This window comes from Antedon mediterranea, chromosome 4 (genome assembly GCF_964355755.1).
Source record: "Antedon mediterranea chromosome 4, ecAntMedi1.1, whole genome shotgun sequence".
Lineage (NCBI taxonomy): Eukaryota > Metazoa > Echinodermata > Crinoidea > Comatulida > Antedonidae > Antedon > Antedon mediterranea.
In genome coordinates, this window is record NC_092673.1 from 20,866,108 (window position 1) to 20,877,396 (window position 11,289).

Consider the following 11,289-nt stretch of genomic DNA (forward strand, 5'->3'; position numbering starts at 1 on the left):
TATTGTTTTTTAAAGGCTTTATATGCCACATATTGTAATATTTCTGCTTTAAAGTAAAATTCAGAAAATGTGTTACTGTAATTTTCTGAATTGTGTCACCCGGGTACAAACGGAAGCAAAACATTGGACTGGTGCAGAGAGTTGTGTTGTTTTTTTTACGTGGAAGTCAGTTTATTGCGTTTTGGCGTATTTGTAAACAAACGATCGTACAAGAAAGGGAGTGAGCTTCAATAACATTTTGTAAAAAACATAGAAAAGTCTTATTTAGAAAAACAGCTATGTCTTCTACCCCTAGGACTGAAAATGAAGACAATCTAAGTGGTAAGTCAAGTTTTTAGTTCGTTTGTTTACAGTAAAATAATACATAAAAGACCTGATAATCCTAGCTGGCTCCAATCCAATGCATTTAGTAATAGTAGAATCCTTGAGTTTTTGCACCAGCTGGTATAGTTTTGGTTTGCATTTTTCTCTTTTTGCAGGCATATTAATAAGGACATTTTAGATCAGAAATCATTGATGATAGTTTGTGTAAATTCATTGTAATAATATTATAATATGTATAATCAACAATATAGAAAATCTATATCAAAGAAAAGTTGTACTAGAAAAAAAAAAAAGCGAAAAAAAAATAATATAGGCCTAGGCCTATGTAAAGGGACTAGACAGTCTACTGTACTTTTATTTTATACATGATATTAGGGACATATTTTTGTAGATTCTTTTTATTTTATTTTTTTTCTCCAGAATCGTGGGTTGAGTTGAACTATGGTCAAGATGCCTTGAATGGAAGCCAAGGGCGAGCCGTGATAAATGTGAACCGGGCTACAATGGAAAAACTCCTCATGGAAGCCCAGAGAGAATCGAGGAACACATCAAGAGGAAGTTCCCAGGGAGGAAGGTACAGGATATTTTTTATTTAAATAGATGTTTTCGTTGTAAATTACTGTAATAATTTCTTTGCAATGGCATATATTTCCAAAAGCAAAAACATATACCATATTTTATCGAATAAACAACCTTGAAGCGTTTATTATTATCTGGGTTTTTAGAGGGGCATTTATTTTTTTGTGTAATATGGTAACATGTATAATCAAATAAATATACCCATTAGAAAAAATACAACACAATTAATATCGAGAAGTGATAAAATACAGTAAAAGTGTATCAAAATGATTGTAGATTGTGGAGTACTTATTCAAATAAATACAGTATGTATGTGTGTATACATTTTTTAGACATCTGCCAGGTTTTTTGATGAATAGATGACTGAATGATTTCGCTTATGGACTTCCAGCAGTTTTAATCATTTCTCACTTTTTGAAAAATAATATTCATTGCTACACTTTTTTCTTTACCCAGTATACTCCCATATACTACTTACACCCATAACAGAGTGTTCTGGTTCAGATTATTTATAAATAACATGAATGTGTGAATTATCTGTACAGTAGTTTATTTTATCCATTATCAACATTTTTATGTGATTTCTTCTCAATTCATTATTAATTATATAACATACAACATAATATACCCCCTAAATGTATGTAATCCACTGGTATTGTCATTTTGTTTAACTATTATTACACACTAAATAATACTGTGCATGCATTGAGGAACAGATACATTTCATATCATTCAATGTACTAGTATATAAACAAATCCCCTTGAAACAAGTACGGTAATTGTATTAGATAATAAATGTCGTAAATTGAATTACAAACAAGTTATTTAGGCTTACAAAATTATTAAATATTTGGATATGCCATATATTATTGTCACAAAATATTCACATTGACCAAAAATTGGGTAAGAAAAAAAAGGATTTACATGAAAAAAATGTAATTTAAAGCCAAAAATACTTCAATTGTCTGTCAGACAATGGTTTTTGTCTTTTTATAAGTGAAATAATAATTTTTTTTACAGAAGTAAATAACTTTATTAAATCTGCAATACAGTATGGTCTATTAAATTATCTGATTTGATTATAATCTTCATTTTCATGTTTTTGAGGGACAATACATCATTAATACAATTTTCTTTTTTGATGATCCAATTAAATCATCATAAACAAAATGTTGTTAATAAATATTATAAATGACATTAATAAAATTGTGGAATGTATAATATAGTTCTGAAAAGAACTGTTGAGACGTTTCTCGAAGTTTTGAACAATGATTGTCCTCAGGAGTGATAATGCAGTCCAAGAAACTGGGAATATAAGAATTTGGTGGGACGAGTGTAAAAGCTAAAATAATAGTAAGGTCAACAATGGCAGAGATTTAAACTACTGTAGCTGTAGAATATTTATGCACAGTTTCTTTGTGACAAGTTTAGTATTTTTGATTCCTTTCCTGACTTTATCTTGGGTTTCACAGAGTATTCTGGCTTTCTTAATCTGAATACTGTACATAGTCTCACCCCATTGCTTTTGAAATAATGCAATAAAAGAGCAACCAGAAGCATCTGATAACAAGTACATCATGGTACAAGGCAAATTAACTGGATGACGTGCAGATCTGCATGACATGTTCACAGTCTGAACGCGAGCCAAGTTTTTCCCCCTTGAACTTGCAGTTGACGTATTTTAATTCTTAGATGTAATGATGAAAGGAAATGAGATAAAATTATATAAATAGTTCAATTTATTTAATTCAATTATTCATTTTGGAAACAATTATATCGATAATAAACAAAAATATGTGCAAAACTACAAAAAGAAATTTGTACATAAAAATAGAGAATCCTGGTACTGTCTTCATGCTTTACTGAACGTTGTTAAAATGGTTGACAGTTCATGTAAAGGGCATTGTTGTCATTAAAATGAAACACTCTACGAATTTAATTTTTACACGTTGTACGGTGTAATAATGCTATTGTTTCCTAATCTACATTTTTTAATGTACTTCCTTCTGTAGTTTCTTTAATGAGTTTTCAATTCATACATACATAATGAAAAAGCAGCATTTTCCTGAAAGAGTGCAAATTCAATTTTGCATTATTGTCATGTGATGCAACTAAATAATAAAACTAAATAGTCATATACTGACGATAACCGTTTATGGATCAATTATAAATAATGTGTTCCCTTAAAATTGTCAGGACTGTTAAACATGGTATAACGGCTATGAGCGCTCACTGGTTAAACCCAGTGGCCTCGGAGATTATGGCGACCCCTGAGAAGTGCCCAGAGGAAAAAACAGGCATTCAAATATGTCGAAAAAGGCTGAGGCCTCCAGCAATAAAGAGCCACTTGGAGTTCCTAAACCAGGGGTTTCGGGTCTCTGCATTACTGCTCTACTCTGCATTATCACTGTACTATAGTCTACAAGACAAATGTGCGTTTAGTTAATATTGTGTTGCATTATAATAGAGGTCCTTCATGATAGGATTAAGAAGCTAATGTCTATTTTTGTTATTTAAAAATTAACATTTAAATTTAAATATTAACATTTAAATTTAAATGATAATTCAAATATAAAGTGCTAGCTAATTTAAATTTAATTGTAAAGTGTTTCTGTTTTGTTTTTTTTTCCAGTCCTAAAGGTTCACATAGTCCAGTTGCAAGTGCTCCTGGCTCAATTGCACCTGGTTCACTTGGAAGTGGATTATCAACTGGTTCGTCCAATGAAAAAGCTCCTGTAAGTAGTACTGGTCATGTGACCTTGCACAGGTAATAAACAATCAATCGCAGGGGTACAATATAGCGCTCTAACAGTACTATACACCTCATCAGAAACTCTCAATTTTCAACACAAAACATCACTAAATATATCAATTGCATAGTCTTACTGTATGTGTGTAACTTTTTTATTACTTAGCAAATATCTGTTGATATGTTCAGCTCGACTACAAACATAGTTAATTATGAAAGGCTATAACCTCTCTTATTTATCACAACAACATGAATAGACCTACAGCATGGTTAATGTAAAACCAACATTTAACATTACTTAAATTATTAAATCTAGCAGACAACATCCAGTTGCTAAATAATAAATCATGTAACATTAATGTACAGGCAAGAATAGTTTAGTATATTATGCAAGGCCTACTGTACATAAAACATTCATTATAACTTCAGTGTTCAACCCTGTCTCTACGGTTTCTCTGACACACTTTCTAGTATTTTGTACCTTTTACAGAGTTCATCATATGACCTACATCTGACTGTGTTTCCTTTAAGTTCCTAATTTGGAAACTTAGTAATAATATTCAATCACTACCCGTTACTATAGATGGCGTACAACGCTTTTGAGCTTAAAGATTAAAATGTGTGTAAATAATAATAATAAATTTCTCTACAGGGCAATTTGCTGCCTGGACAAATAGCTGCAAGAGGCTCTGATTGGATCTGGGAATGGTCAAGTCGTCCGGAGTTACGTCCATCTAAGTAAGTATTTTAATTGTAAAATTTTGTAAAGCAGACCTCCAATTCGGAAAAATGAAATATCGAGAGGATTTTTGAAAGCATGTCCAAACTATGGTGCTATAATATTTTGAAAATTACCTCAAAGTAGTAATTAGGGCGATAATATAGAAAAATATTGCCATCTATAATAGTAAACAATAACATGGTATTTCATGGCGTACCAAAGGCGGAACATGTCGAGAATATAGTATTTTAGCAGGAGAGGGGGAAATGAAACAAAATATCGGTAGACTCCGATTATTATCGTGAGAGTTGGGAGGTCTGTGAAATTGATACTACTGTACTATACAGTATCATACAACCAATCAGTAGAATAAACTCTCCCAAAACTGTAAAATACAATCCCGAATACAATAATGCATATGTAACCGATATTCAGATATTGATACATCCATACAACATTCCTTGAATTTTCAATGAAATAAATCCACAAATTTTTTCCAAATATGAAATAATATATAAAATCTTCATTTACATGAAAAGAGAACTCTGAAAGAGCTTTTAAACTGAGAGAGCCGATTGAATATAATTCTAGTTTCTAGATACCATTAATTCATCATCAAACAGTATCAATAGCAATGGATGAGTGAATTTGAATGATCTTAAACTCTCGAGGCTCGGAATATGTTTGATTTATTGCTAAGCATCTAACTAGATAATATATAACCTGTATCATTATTATTCCACTGTTGATTTGGTCAATGACATATTTTATTTTTAATGGCATAGATAGATTCTATAATCTTAAAAAGAAATTATGAAATAATTTAAAGAATTAATATTGTTATATATTATTGTGCTCTGAAAAAAATAATTTACCACTCTGTCAACTGGTTAGAAGTCACATTTAAGTTTTTTAAATATTTTGCGAAATAATTTTTTTTTTGTGAATACACTAAGTGAATAACTTTTTATTTACTACAAAATTGGCTATTAAAGTTTGGTTTATTTTCATCTTTAATACCTTTTAACAAAAGAGGCATTTTTGTAAATGATGTTTACTTTTGCCATTAACAGAAATGGTTATCTGAGAATTTGAGACTTTGTACTGGTATTTACTGTCAACTCTCATGCAATACAATATTGAAATAGCTATCTGAATGCAGCCAATAAAATTTAATTACTGTATAACAGCATGCTTTGCATAATGCATTGATCCAATTATTTGTATACCGTTATCTGTCTGTGTTAAGGTATCTATCTGGGTTTGAATTACCTTTCTTGTTATCTTCTGTAAAATTAATTATTAATAAATAATATTACTTGGCAAAACAGAATACTGTAGTATAAGTAAAAGTATAGTACTTGCTATGTTTGTCAATTTATTTCTTAGAATGTTAGCGCCTACAATTTCAAGTTATCATTCTGAGTATTTCGGTCTTTAGGTATATACAGGACAGGCCTATTGAATTTAAAGAAAATCTGTTCATTAATAATAACTTCACAAATAAAAAAAACCAAATTGTGTTCTTTTAACATTCTGTGGCAATATTTTTCCAAAGTACTTTCATTACTATGGCTTGTATTTCTTACTCTCTTAGAAATAAAAAATTGAATTGTGGATTACAAATATATAAAAAACAATATAAATATAAAATGTAAACTTTCCAGCATTGATAATATAAAAACCTGTCACTATTATTATATACAAACTAAAATACCTATGCAGTTATGATGTATGTTACAACAAAATAACCTGTATTGATAATACACTTCTATGAGTACATTCGGAAATCAATTTTTTGTTTCAAAACAAAAATTGAAAAAAGCTGTAATACTTTAATTACATGTGTTTTTTCTCGTATTCTAAAAGATTCAAAGTTGCATAGAAAATGGATTGAACTTCTGTATATATAATTTCATGTATACTTTTACGTGTGTTAACTAGTATCAGTATAGCCATAATAATGTGTTGTTTTGTAAACTATAGTAATCAATAATATAATAATGTCTACAGTCTACATCCAATAAATCCCAAAACATAATCCGCACTATATGCCAACAAATAATTATTAGTCCTCTCTCCATGACGGTTGTCACATAATGCTTTGTATTATTTTTTATTGTATTTATATGTTTCATATGGACAGTTTGTCTGAAATAAAGTTGAATTGAATGCCATACTTTGATTACCTTATCCTCTTTAAAAATCAGTTACCTTGTATTGTTCTGGCCATGAAATCAAAATTTGACCTTTTTCACATAAGACTAATTTCACTTTTATTTAAAGAAAAAAAAATCATATCGTTTGAAGGCTTGCATGGCAATATCAAATGTTGATATAAAATTTACGGTACACCACATGTATTAGTTCTGAAAAGAACTGTTGAGTTTCTCGACGTTTTGGTCAATGCTACTGATTTATGGAAATCTCAATAATAATATCGCATCTCTATTCAAATTTAAAATTAATTAAAAATCATAAGAAAGAGAACAGAATGCCAAGATTATTTTCATAATGTTTAAGAGAATTGTTATATAAATAATTTTACTTTTTAAAATTACAAATTTAAACTAATGTATCATTGTTTTTCTTGCAGGGATTATAGCCGCCTAAAACATCCTGAGAAGTCTGGTCTCAGCATCCGTAAATCAAAGGCTATGAAAAGTGAACTTCTCTCGGCAGACTTCCTTCGTGTGTTCATCCCGTCCATGTTACTAACAAACATACTGTCCGTAGGCATTGGGTAAGTAGTAGCAATTGGAAAATATGAATTAGCCAGCACGAAAAACGTATTCGTTTTTCGTAAGCCAGTAAAACCCTAGTTTGCATGGCAATGAAATATTGAGGGCGCATCCAAAAATGCCCTTTAGATAGTTAGTAATATCACAGAAGCAACAGTACCCAGACAGGTCGGTCGAAGTTCAGCAGTTTATTTACAGCTCTGTCTACAATATCAAACTTTATGTGACAAAAAAAATGTGATGTGCCTATATATGGACATGATGATGTCATATCACTACCATATTTGGGCATATCACTAGCATATTTGGGTACTGTACATCACACTTATTTTGTCAAACTAGTTTGATAGTGTAGACAGAGCTTTACAATTTGTAGATCCTGTGCTTGTTGGATGTATAATCACAATAAATAATATTCACTGTTTTTCTTTTCCAGAATTTATGTTGGTCTTCGCATTGCCTCATCCAAGTCAAGCTGAGTGACATCTACAGTGTCTAAAGGAACTTTATGTTGCTATTATTGCTAAACTTTATCATTGATATGAAGTCACTAAGATACCTTATCCACACATACAACACAAATTGTTACATAGATAATCTTACTGAGTTACGATACTTTTACACAGTGTAATGCATCATATTAACACTGTGTAAGAACTCATTAGAAAGACATGCACAGATAATAACGTGTTACATCGATGTAAACTTTACCGACTTGCTTTCACATGCTAGTTTGTCGCGGTGTAAAATAATGTAAATGCCGTGTAAAAAACTCATTAGAAAGAGATACGCACATACAGATTCCTGGCCACTGTGTTACATTAATGTAATTTTTACGAACTTGTTCCAAGATTTTACATCGATGTAACACTTTCAAGTTCGTACCAAGGTAACAATTTGTTACAAGATTTTTGCATGTGTGAATCGGGCGTTAATTGACTGAAGGTGATTGACTTCATTGATTGTATTATAAATTATATTGTCTTGTCTTTTTTTGTGTCTTTATTTCGTAATGGTTGTTTATAACTAAACGAATGTTGGTGTATATTTATATATAACACATTTTCAAAAACATGTATTTTCTAAACTATTTTTGTTGTAAGAAAATCACAAAAAATGTATCATTTATAACTCAGTTATTGTTTATGTTGAATAATTTTAAAATATGAAGATCTTTTATTAGAATAGTTCTGTTTTTTGTATAATTTGAATATCCTTTGTACAGCCTCAAGTAGTAATAATTTAGTTTAAAGATGTATTGTCCACCAAAAACTTGAAAAATGAACATTAATAAGAAAAAGATTTGAATAAGCCATTCAAGTTAATCACTTCCATAAAAAAAATGTTTTACTTTTAAAAAGACAAAATAAATAGTTAAATTCAACCAAAAACCTGTTGACTTCCAGTCAATTTTACTATTTTTGCCTTATTTTACAGTTTTTTCAGGTAAATTTTTTGTCAAAGTGACACTAAAATGCCATAATAAACAAAAAAAATTTAAAAAAATGTTTTTTTAAGGGGGACAATATTTATATCTTAATGAATAGTTGTTATTTTTAGGCTTTTATATTTAAACTAGTTTGTCAATGACTTGTATTATATAATTACAAATATTTATTGGGATTAATAATATTTAACCATGTATTAATTTTTTAAAGGTAGTATTAGTGTTAAAGGAATTTGTAGCAAATTGTAACTGCTTGCTCTTGAATTTTCTGAGCAATATGCTATATGTACAGATGTTAGTCATAGAAATAGTCGTAAAGTAAAATCAGTTATCATTTTAGCAAAACAATCAACTTGATTAAATTAACTAATTTCTGAGTTCAAGTATTATACGTATGAAACGCCATATGTGCTAAAATATTGATCTTTTTTCTAATATTAATTAGAAACACGGTTTAAAACCTAGACTATATTTATTGTAGTTTCTGCCTCATAATCTCTAAATTGTAACGAATTGAAAACGTAAGTTATTCCAGAAAATAATATAGTTACTGCAGAATCTACAGTAGAATAATGTTGACATGATCACTAAGTCTAGGTGGGATTCTATGCAAACGTCATTGAATTTAACCCTTAAACTTTCTCGTAAGCGTTCTCATACGCACCAACTACACGTCATATATCAACATTGCTTCATAAGGTTTTTTTTAAACAGGTAATGAGTACTTCACATTCAAATTGTGAATTTTACTGAATAGCAGGTTAACTGTATATTTGAGCTTTTGTCAAACGTCTCTGTTCTGATGAAAAGAAAAGAAGACATTTTTTTTTTTAGTGCTGTAACTTTAAAATATATTGTTCCATGCTTTTTAGTAAGAATGCATTATTATTACTTTGCACTGATTGTAAATAAATTGAACTTCATTATTACAGTTATTAAACTAAGAAAATAAATGTAATTTTTAGATAGTAGTTTTACCGTGTCTGTCCTTTTTTGTAGAACTTAGTAAAACTGTTATTGCTGTATTAGGAATATCTGCACCATTAGATTATTCCAGTAGGAATAGTAATCCAACCTAACAAGATGCTGAGCTCCGCTACTAGATGTTTCATGTGTGGTTGTGACACGATCAGTTTTACTCCTCTAAACGCTTGACTGAATTTCGTTTGGCCAAAACATTAAAGGCTAGGTGCGGGCAAAAAAATTCTATTGATCATACATTCCAATAATTATCGATCTATGCTTCATAATTTTTGGGATTTTATTTGTGGTACACGAGCTTGTTGAAAATAAGCACTTTCTTAGTAAAATCTCTATTCTTTTGTACACAAATTTTGTAAATAGAGAGGCATTTTAAAAAGCTATGAAAAATAAACGGTGTGGTAAAAAATGTTATCAGATGACTAAATATAGGTAATATAACTTGAATATTACATTTCTGATATTTTTATTCAACTTCAGATTTTTATTTTCATGCTATGGCAAAAATTATCCACCGTATATCCATCATCTTTTTTCAAATTTTGCCAATTTTGTATTTGACCATATTAAAGGAAATTCATGTTTTTTCGTCTCGATTTCTGTTACAAATAATTGATTTATGTACAATTAACCAAATATTATATTTAAAATCCATGCCTGTACCTGAGCTTTAAAGTTACACAATACAATTGGTTTGTGTAAATTAATGCAAACATTGTCAACATTAAATAAAATTAAAATTACATTCAGAAAAAACTAGATATATAAGACAAGAAATATTTCTTACAAAAAACGCTGCTCGCTTATTGAAAAATATTTTTTATTTCAAATGTTTTTGAAAGTGTCATTTAATTGTCACATAATAGTTATTTTACCTGAAAAAAAATGTAATTTAAAGCAACAAATACTTAAATTGTCTGTCAGACAATGGTTTTTGGGTTTCTTTTCTCTTTTTATATGTGAATAAATATTATTTTTTTGTTACAGAAATGAATACTCAATTTCTGTCACTTAATTTTATTGCTAAGGTCAAGTCGGGGGTTCACTTCATCACCCTAGATATTTCAAGTGTGAAGTATCCTATTACAAACACAAACTTTAATGGACTGTTTCGATAATAATTCAATGAATATCTGACAGTGAATTACAGTCAAAAGCCAGTATTATAGTCAAATGGGACTCATAAATACCAGAAATGCTTTGGGATTTGTAATTTTAGCATGACATGTCCCAATAGACGCTTTTCCCAGACGTTTTTTTGGGTCTAGCAGCTGGAAATCTATAAATTATAGTGGAGTTTCCATTTTCGCAAAACTGTCGTCCTTAGAACTATAACTGCTGCTTGCTTTAGCTTCTGATTGAGTAGTCCTAATGGGACGTAGCGGGCTAGAGCAGCAACGTGAAAAAAACAAACTGTTAAGAGTACCAAAATAAATTATATATGTAACGTATGGTGTCACATCTAATTCGATGCAAATTAACGGCTGTAACAGAAACTAGTATGCATGTGTCGCAACCAATCATAAGATCAAAGGACTGAGTTCATATCTTAGTAAGGCGAGCTCAGCATCCTGTTGTTACCTTGTCCAAACTAAACATTTAATACTGGTTTTTTAAATATATAAAAACGAAAAAAAAGACAAATATTCTAGGAGAACAAAGCCTCAATATTTTTGATAATTGTTCTATAGAGTTAAACAAAATCAGAATAAGTGAAATTGATGAATTTATTTCAACAAATAATGTA

General features: G+C 29.8%; 1 protein-coding gene across 1 annotated transcript; it reads left to right on the forward strand.

Moving 5' to 3' along the window:
• Positions 1-135: 135 nt before the first annotated feature.
• LOC140046861 (BCL2/adenovirus E1B 19 kDa protein-interacting protein 3-like) lies at positions 136-9,532 on the forward strand. Its single transcript, XM_072091589.1, has 6 exons — positions 136-321; positions 745-898; positions 3,536-3,638; positions 4,305-4,390; positions 6,970-7,116; positions 7,551-9,532. Exons 1-6 carry the CDS (start codon positions 279-281, stop codon positions 7,591-7,593), a joined length of 576 nt encoding a protein of 191 aa, XP_071947690.1. The 5' UTR covers positions 136-278; the 3' UTR covers positions 7,594-9,532.
• The last annotated feature ends 1,757 nt before the right edge of the window (positions 9,533-11,289 follow it).

Coding starts and splice junctions, on each gene's coding strand:
- LOC140046861 (XM_072091589.1), top strand. CDS start 279: ATGTCTTCTACCCCTAGGACTGAAAATGAAGACAATCTAAGTG. Junction 322..744: donor AAATGAAGACAATCTAAGTG/GTAAGTCAAGTT, acceptor TTTTTTCTCCAG/AATCGTGGGTTGAGTTGAAC. Junction 7,117..7,550: donor ATACTGTCCGTAGGCATTGG/GTAAGTAGTAGC, acceptor TTTCTTTTCCAG/AATTTATGTTGGTCTTCGCA.